The sequence below is a fragment of the Populus euphratica genome, unplaced genomic scaffold (assembly GCF_000495115.2).
Source record: "Populus euphratica unplaced genomic scaffold, PopEup_1.0 scaffold147.1, whole genome shotgun sequence".
Classification (NCBI taxonomy): domain Eukaryota; kingdom Viridiplantae; phylum Streptophyta; class Magnoliopsida; order Malpighiales; family Salicaceae; genus Populus; species Populus euphratica.
This window is the reverse complement of record NW_011500032.1, coordinates 256,916-266,957: the sequence shown is the minus strand read 5'-3', so window position 1 is coordinate 266,957 and position 10,042 is coordinate 256,916. Positions and strand designations below refer to the sequence as shown.

General features: G+C 26.7%; 1 protein-coding gene across 1 annotated transcript; it reads right to left on the bottom strand.

Moving 5' to 3' along the window:
• Window positions 1–5,040: 5,040 nt before the first annotated feature.
• Window positions 5,041–6,646, bottom strand: LOC105142519 (uncharacterized protein At5g23160-like). Its single transcript, XM_011050184.1, has 2 exons — window positions 6,129–6,646; window positions 5,041–5,897 (listed from the first exon to the last, which is right to left on the bottom strand). The coding sequence occupies exons 1-2, from the start codon at window positions 6,456–6,458 to the stop codon at window positions 5,331–5,333; spliced, it is 897 nt and encodes a 298-aa protein (XP_011048486.1). The 5' UTR covers window positions 6,459–6,646; the 3' UTR covers window positions 5,041–5,330.
• Between the last annotated feature and the right edge of the window lie 3,396 nt (window positions 6,647–10,042).

The window sequence follows — 10,042 nt, the reverse complement described above, 5'->3', positions numbered from 1 at the left end:
GAATATAATAAAAAAGAAAGGGGGGAAAGAGCAACTTACCTGGTGCTGCAACTGAAGATGATAATGACAGTGAAGGGCCGACTTGATGCTATTTTCTCTTCCTCTGTTTTCCTCTTGGTGTCCCTCTAGTCCTCCTTTTCTCTGTCCTTTTTTTCCAAGCATACCTCTAGCAAACACAGTAACCAGTTAATTATTTTAGTAAGAAAGGAAGGAAACTTACCTAGGCGTATGGCTGCTGAAGGCGAAGTCGAGGGAGACTGGGAAGAAAAAAGGATTGAGGGGGGGGGGGCGGCTAGTATAGGGTTCGTCGCCCCCTTCTTTTTTATGTTTCTTTCTGTTAAGGTTTCTGGTAATGGCCTCCTCTTAAGGTTTTTTCTTTTAGGGTTTCTCTTTAATCGCCTTCCCTCCTTCTTTTCTTTATTTTGCTTTGTTTTTCTGGATTAATTCTCTGTTCTCGGGTTCATCCCTTTTTTTTCCCCCTGAGATCTGTATTTATAGTGTAGGAGTCCCATCACTTGCGAGGAGTAAAGTGTCAATCAAACTCATTCTCTTTTTTGAAGTTCGAATTAGAATCGAATTCGAAAGCAGACAACTATCATTATCTTGAAGAAGATAAGGATTATCTTGAAGGTAATGATTATCTTGAAAAAGATAGGGATTATCTTGAAAGTAAGGATTATCTTGAAGAAGATAATAATTATCTTGAAAAAGATAATGATTATCTTGAGGATAAGGCTAGAATGACAAAGACATATTGTAGTTCTTAATTTTCACGGAAGTTGACAAATCACATTTTTCATCGAAATAAATCTCTGATTTTTTAATTTTTCATTTTAAACCTTGTAAAAATTAAATTAAAAGCTAAAGGGCCAAAATTAGGTTATGACACATTTGATTCATAAAAATATTTTTAAGTTATTTGCATTATCGGACTCTATCATATCCTTATTTAATAATATCAAATTATCATCCAACGTCTCAAAATCACCCATGTTTACAAGCCATACTACATCATGTATTTTTATGGTTAATGAACATATTGTACAACACAAAACCGTTTGTATTATACATAGATATATTAACAAAATTATAAAGTAAAAATATCACCCATTCCAAAGTTGATAAAGGAGGGGATATCTAATACTGTTCCAGTCTTGCAAAATCATATCAATCCTCCATGTTTAATATTTTCCTCTTTTCTTTCCCCTCCAGATCATCAGTAATTAATATAATAAATTCTTTACTTATACAATCTTCAGCAGGCAAAAAATGTACAACTAAATCAATGTATTAAAAAAAAAATCTAATCAAATATGTAGAATCATCAAATTAACTTGCAAACCCAAATCAGATTTAATAAATATACATGAAACCATGCACACTACAAAAGTCATATCCAATAGTTAAAGAGGAGAAGGTTATCTACTATCTCTGTTCAAATTATTTATATTGTAATCTTAATGCTAGTTGAACCGACCACAATTCAATTAAAATTTGATTTGATTTTTAAAATAATATAAATTTGATAATCTGATTAAGTTAATTTATTTAATTTAAAATCCAAACCTTATATATCAGGTCAGGACTAATCCGGGTTTAATATTTTTTTTTTCAAGAGATTGATAATTACTTGATTAGTTTATCAAACTTATCATTAATAGACTCGCATAAATTGTGGATAAACTAAGGACGGACCTGACACATGTAAAGATTTTCTTTACTTGATTAGAGATTGACAACCAACGAAGCTCTGGAACTGACACACTGCGGACCTTAAATGGACTCAATCAAGTTCTAAAGTCATGTCTTCTTTCCACCTTCTGCCTTAATAAAGCACTGGACTCTTTTGCCTTAATAAAGCACCTGTCTTTATTGTTCTGGAACATTAAAAGTGGCTAGGTGAGCCTTGTAGATCTTTGTTTAGCCATTGCCTTGGTTAATTCATTAATTATTTCTCTTGTTTTGTTTAGGAATGTTTATAGTCATCAAATATCATAAAGAAAAAAATAAGAATGCATACATATATTCCTTTGTATAGATCTTGATATATGAGATGCTGATGCAATGATCTAAAACTTTGGTCTAAAATAAGACCAATGATATTTAATTTCAAGTTTGTTTTTTTCTTTTTTTTTTCCAGCAAAACCTTAAAACACATTTGGGAATTTTTTTTTCTTATAAAATACTTTGCAACAAGGTTCAATATGTAGTTTTTGTTTTTAATTGTTACAATTTCTTTAAGAAATTAAAGATTTATTACCATACAATTTTATTCTTGTAAATTACTATAATTCTTATTAAAGGTTTAAAGCTCCTCATTATCCTAAGGATCATTACTCTCTTTTTTTTAATTTTAAAAAGATACATTTAAAAATAAAAAGAATTATATTTTATATTCTACTATCATCATTTGATTTGAATATAATCAAGATTTGGATATATATATATATATATATTGAATTTGTTTTTTTATGAAAAGTAACAATGAATTGATAATTCGTTAGATAGAACAATTAAATATGAAAGTTTTAGAAGTTAAAATATAAAAGAAAACTTACTGATATTAAAATATTAGCTACAACCTGTATTGAATACAAATTAATTTTAAGAACATAATTAATTTTCATATTAATTTGATATATTCAAGAAAATTTGATATATTTTTTTATAGATAAAGTTTATATCTAAGAAATTGAAGAAAGTGAAGAACACATCATCACTTCTATAATGAATACCTTTCCAATAAAGAAAACAAATCAAGTTCATCGATCATTGTTAGAATATTAATTTGGTCATGATCAGAAGATCGCTGTGGTGTGGTCTAGGGAATACTAGTCTTTTCCTCTTTCATTAATGTATGGAGAGTACTTAGGTTTAAAAAAATTCAATTAAACATATAATTACCCATATTTAATTATCATATGGAAGATCGTTGTGGTGTGGTCTACATAATAAGCATATTTATTTCCCCATTAGCACATACTATACAAAATCATGAACAATATTATTCATCAGAACCAAAAGAAAGAAAAGGGAATAACAATAATAATAATATTAAAATAACCTTTTATTAATTCCTCATTATTCCACCTTATAATTGGCGTGGAGAGTTGTGCCAGTACAAGGAGCATGCGTGAAAGAGCCATCTTTAGTCTTTGGCTAAAAAAAACATGAAAAACGTGATTTTACACGTTAAATATTTGTGATCTAATGAGATTTTTTCAAGAAAACAAAGTTTGTATATTGATTTTTTTTCTTTTATTGCTGCAAAAAAAATTTATTTTATTTAGCGTGTATTTAGTCATACAGTGTAAGATATGTTTTAATTAAAAATATATTTTAAATAAAAAAATGATATAATATATCAAAACAATAGAAAAATACTTAAAAATTAATTTAAAAACATTAAAACCGAAAAAAAAAAACACTCGCTTCTTTTATAGTGGTGCTAGCAAGATTAGGGCTGGCACCAATAAAGGCAAGCATAGAGTATCCAGGCCAAACTTCTGAATTTGAACTCATTTTGAACATCTATAAAAGATGCCTAAAGGTTGAAAAATAGCACAAGGAAAAACAGGATTTACACTAGTTAACTAATTTTGGTGCTTGCTGTACATGCCTTGAGAATCAAAAGCAAAAAGAATATTCCCAAACTCCATCTATCCCTACCACAACTTTCTATTTAAAATGTTTGAGGACCCGTTCTTATAAAGTACAGTCAAGTGGGTGTATTAAGATGTTTTTTAAAAAATATTTTTTAATTTAAAATAATATTTTTTGTTTAGATTTGTTTTTAATATGAATTTATTAAGACCATAAAGAATTTAAAAACATTAATTTAATAATTTAGAATACAGGTTAAGGGAAAGCAGTCCAGACTGATGTCCCATATATAGAAACTTTGCAATTTTCTATAGGGCTAAAAGTAGCGAGGGACCTTGAGTTATTCTAAGAAAATTAGAACATATGGTTTGGTATGGCATGCCCAGCTAGCCTTATAGACTAATAAAATACACGAATTTCAGCCTTTCTAAAAAAGCATACCTTCCAAGTTGTTTTAATTGCAGCAAAACCACATATAGTACAGAAGCTTTTATGGGTGTTACATGCATGCCAGAATTTTCGATAATATTATTGTCTTTTCTTCTTGAAATCATTAATTATTACATCATTAATACATAATAAATTTTATATATATCTTGTTTAGAGTATAGTTGTGGTTACTTTTCAAATAATTTTTCATGCCAAGATATATTTTAATAATTTTTTTTATTTGTTAAAAAATATTTATAACATCAGCACATCAAAATAATTTAAAAACACTAAAAACATATTAATTTTAAATAAATAAATAAATTTTAAATTTTAAATTTTAAATTTTTTTAAAATATTTTTAAAATGCAAAAACAAATATATTAGTATTAAATTATAGAGTTATGTATTTTCTATCTATTTTCTAATCTTTTTTTACCATCAATATGACTTTGTTTAGATTTAAACTTTGTTTGGTTTTGGAATATAACCAGGTATCTTGAAAATATTTTTTTAATAGTTTTAATAAAGTATATATTTTTTTAATGTTATAATTAAAAATACTTTTAATACTAATAAAAAAACCGATCAGCATCTAATTTCATGAAAATCTGAGTTAAAATTATCTATCAGGCCTCAATTGGGAGGAGAATTAAGAAAATGCTTCACCAATATACAGCTTACTAAAATTAAAATTTCACAATCTACCTGGTAAATTATGAAATACTCTCATAATAAAATTAAGAATTTTAAATAGCATTATTTTTTGCCATTTAAACCTCAATATGGACCTCGTGGTTGAGAATATATGCTCTTTCTTAATTTTATAAGTTTATGTCTTGAGACACTAATTAATGTAAGAGAATGATCGATGTGGAGAATATATCATCAAAATCATCAAAAGAGGCAATTTAATCCTAATTAACTTATTAATTGGTCCGGAGATACCTCTTAATTATTAAATAAAATATTTTTTCCAATTAAATAAAAGCATCCAACAAACCATGGCCCCATCCATCCTATAATACATTAATCCGGTTTCTTTATATTGTTTTCTCTTGATAATATCTTACAATTCTCCAAAAGACAAAAAAATAAAAATAAAAATAAAGCTAGGAAAGGAGCAAAAAGCAAATGAGAATGTTGTGCGCTCTGATTCTGCCAGACCCCGAAATGCAAAAAGGCAACAGTACAAGAAACTAGCGTGCGATCCGTCTCCTGAACCCTGCCAGGACTTTAATTTTGTTTTCTGAAAACCAGAGAAGAAGAGATTGCATCAAACACGAAAAATAGAATTTTCACGTCAAGAATTTAATGCCGTTAACCCTCTGATGGTTCCTTTCAAGCAGCCCTTCCATTATGACCTTCTTCTTGTAGTAGTACTGATCTTTGCTCTCTTCTTTCTCTGGCAACCACAAGCTTCTTGTAACATTTTGGGGCCGGCTGGTACTGTGCTGTCTTCGAGGCAGAAAATATAACCAGGTTATGGTGAAAAATATTGCACACAGCTTACCCCATAAAACTGTCACCGCAAGACTAACAAGGAATAGATATATGCCTGACTTGTCCTTGGTTTTTGCCTTGAATTCAAGTAATTCATTTGGGTTTCTTGAGTTCTTTATCTTGGACAATTTTCTTGATTCTGATATCGAACTTGGACAAGATGTCACTTCATTAGCTTGATGAGTATCTATCAATACCTTATTGACCAAGTTGGTATTGTCATGATCACTTGTATCATCCAAAGATTTCTTGCTATCCATTGATGGTGGTGGTGGTGGTGAAGAAGAAGAAGAAGAAGGCGGCTTTGATCCAATATTCGAGTCTTGACATAAATTACCTTTTCTATCGTGAATTCTCTTGGCCTGAAAAACAATAAAACTAAACATATGAGCACCATTAAAAAAAAATCCTTGAAAAAAATATCTATAATTTTTCTTAAACAGACAATTCTAAAAATTTAAGCTTGAAAACACATGCTCATAAAGAAAAACCTTTGAAAAGCTATCAAAATATAAAATTTTGAACAATCATTACTTGTTGTAGAAATTTCAGCTTGAAACACAACATGAAAATAAAAACCTTGATGAACTAACCAGTATGGTGTCGAAGAAAACGGCCTTGATCACACGAGATAAGTTTTTCTTTGAAGAATGAAGAATCAATGAATTCTCCGATGAAGAAATTATTGCTGAACACGTATCATTATCATCTGAAAGCAAAGAAGAATTTGGGACCAAACGCATCATATGATCCCTTTTCTTCTTTTCCCTGGGAAGATGCTTCAAAGACTTGTCTGTTGAGTGATCAACAACACCAACTTCGGAGTGATTAAGTACTAGCTGATCCATATCAACAACTGGCTTAAAACATAGCAAGAACTTGTTTCTTGAAACGTTCTTCATAATTACTGTTGTTTGTAACATAAAGACTTGATGATCATAAAGAAAGGTGTTGATAATTACGAGTATTAGCTAGCTAGTATGTGGTTTTAAGGATCATTAATGTATTTGCAAACATATATTTCGGTGTGTTTTTGGTTTGAATGTTGTGGGAAAGAACAAGCAATGATACAAAAGAAGGGCTGTGGTTTGTTTTGTTAGTGGGGTTCTTACTCGGAAGCACAAGGTCGGCATGAATGCGCGCGGTCCATTTAGTACTGGTAGATAATTAAATAATTAGGAGTTTTTTTTTTTTTAGTTTTCATCCGAAGGTAATTGTGTGTATGTTATTCATGTTATTATTCACGGTTTTAATTTCAAGGAAAAAAATATGATTTTAAACCCCCCCCCCCAGGTAGAGGATCTTTGAATCAGCTTGCATATCAATTGAGATTAAGTTTTTTTCTCAAAATAGTTTAATCATCCATGCTTTTTATTGATTTGATACATTAAGAAAATAATTTTTTACAAATACTAATTTCAAGATTCGGATTTAAAAAAAAAATATGAAAGAGGTAAACTTACTTAACTATGATTAAAATTTAGGTTAAATGCAGTTTCTAATGCATCCATGAGACTGATCTCCTTTGAATTGGATGATGAAGTAAATTATAAATTAATTCTTCTAGTTTTTCTAAATGAATTAAATAGCCCCTTTAATTTTGAAAATTAATTAATCAATCTCTCCAGTATTGATCATATTTAATTTAATATTATTTTAATTATTTAAAAAAAAAATCTTCATTTCTCATCAATCTTTTTACATTATTTACCTTTTTCTTTTTCTTTTTCATTTCTTAAAATATAAAAGCAAAATAAAATAAAATAAAGATAAAGATAAATAAATAAAAAATGCTGATTAGTTGTCCAAGAATATATTAGGTGAAACTTCAATATATAATTTATATAATTTTTTAATATATATTTTCAAATGAAAGTTTTTTAAATTAGAAACTTGTACATTTTTATAATATTTTTTATTTAATTTTTATTAATTACAATAAAAATTACGAGATTTAAACTTATTATTACATGATTATTAATAAATCTTTAATATTATATCAAAAAATAGCTTAATTTAAAAACTGAAATAATTTAGTAAGATGTGAATGTATAATTGATATAATTTTTTAAAATTAATTAGCTCTTAAGATTTATAGGAAAAAAATAAAGAATTAAAGGTTCCGTGACTTGAAGGAAAAAAAAAAGGAAAAAAGAAAAGAAAAAGAGGATAATTTAGTAACGAGGGGGGCATACTTATAATTATTATAAGTGAGTTCTGTACGGATGTTTTATATAGGGATTTGATTTTTCTTTTCTGTGTGGCTTTGTAGTTAGATAAGGTAGTGATGATAGGCAGAGCTAGTGCTGCCCGTGATGGACAGGTGAGAAGATTTAACTCTCTTTTATTGTTTGTCGTTGGGAAGGGAAGGATGTGTTTTATGGCAATTGGAACTTCTAGGGTTTATGGTAAACGTCCTTTAGATTTGGACTTTGATTTTTCTCTAGGTTTTCTTTTCTTTTTGTTTTTTGTTTATATGCATAGTGATTGATGCGTGGAACTGGATTTTTTTAGAACAAATTTATGTTTTTTAAGTCGTGTCATCCTGTTCATTATTATGGATTCTCATTTACTCATCTAAAACACAATTTTTATTACTTTTATTATTATTTTTTAGTTGTAAATTAGAGATTACATAAAGATTCATGTTATAAGAAAGATAAATATTTGAATAAAAATAAAAGTAAAAAAATATTTGAAAAACAAAATAATGATTTGAAATAAGAATGAAAAATGTAGCTATTTAATCAAAACTCACTTTTATTATTAGTGTGTTTTTGTTTTTTTAACAAAACATGTCTTTTTTATCATAATAATTGTCTTTTAATTAAAAACTTATCTTAATCTTAAAAGAAGTTTTGATAGAAAAAATCATGGACTGTTAATTTTAGCGTGAATGTATAAAAAATATGAGAAAATTCAATTTCAGAAAAATTATTTAAAGAATTACAATAAACATAACAAAATAGATATTTTATTCATATTAAATATTCATGAGAAATTATTTGAAAATATATTAGATTCATATATAATTATTTAAAACATAATTGTTAATATTATTATAAAAAAATCTAATATTATTTAAAAACTATGGCATAATTGGATAGTTATTTAAATATCATTTTAATAAATTTAGTTAAGAGAATCATATTATATAAAAAAAAACAAATAAAAGGCTATTTAAAAGAAAGGTAATGCACTCCTAGAATGGAAGCATTTAAAAAGCTCAGTTTAAAATTGTGTATTTTTTTTAAATAAATAAATAAAATGATTCATTGTATGTTTTTATTATTATATTTTCAATTGGAACGAATGACACATCATATGTATGCAACATTTTTTAATCATCAAAGATTGTTTTTATAATTGAAAAACTCAAGATTCAAGTTCTTAAACCTTATAAAACCAAATTTTAACTTTTTTAAAACCAAAAACATGAAAAATATCACATGGCCTTAAAATCTTAAAATCCCAAATTTTCCAACAAACATATTTAATATAACTCAAAATCAAATCAACTAAAAACAATTATCAAGTTTTTATCTATCTTTTCAGGCATTATTAAAGGTATAAACCATTTCCATTATTATTTTTTTATTTTTTTAGTGATGAATTCAAAAAATCATTATTGGTGGTAGAAATTTGAACACCCAAAAGCTTCCTCTCTCTCTTTTTTTTTTAATGACTTCCTCTTTTTTTTTTTCACAACAACAATGGATTAAAATATAAAAAAATAAAATTTCAAAAATAGGGCAGAACCAAATAATGTAAAAGATGAAACTTGAGAGAGCAAATTATACTATTTTGTGTCATTGAAACAAATGAAGGAAAGGGCTTCCCTTTTTTATTTTAATTTGGTGATTGGTTTTTCGATTATTTTTTAACAATAACCTAAAATTCTATTTCATCAATCTTAAATTATATATTGAAATGTTCTATGAGTACTTTTACCATTTAAAAAACATCATTTTTTTTTCATTCCCATTTTTTTTTCATTGGGTTATTTTGCTTTCTTTTAAACAATTATAATGCAGTTTTGTAAAATTAATATTCAATAAACCATGAAATAATATTTTAAATCATAAAAACATGAGGTAACACAAGTTGAAAAAAAAATTAAAAAGTAATGAAAATGAAGTTTGTGATAGTTAACCATAATGTTTATTTTTTTCAATTGACATTTTTTATTCTCAAATCAATATTTTCACATTAAATTGGCTAAAAATTGGGTTTAGTGTTCTATTTTGTTTGGATTTTATGTGGGATTCTTATTATGTTAATAATAAATATGCGATATTGAGTTAATGCTTGATTTAATAAAATAAAATTGAATTTTATTGACTCAAATCAATTAAATTTTTAAAGACCAAATTTCAAATTGAAATAAATATTCAGCTTCTTTTTTTCCAATAAATAGAATCTTTATTTTTTTTGTAATCAATAAATTTACTATTATTTATTAGAATATATAATTTTTAATTTATTTTATCAAATATACATATAAAAT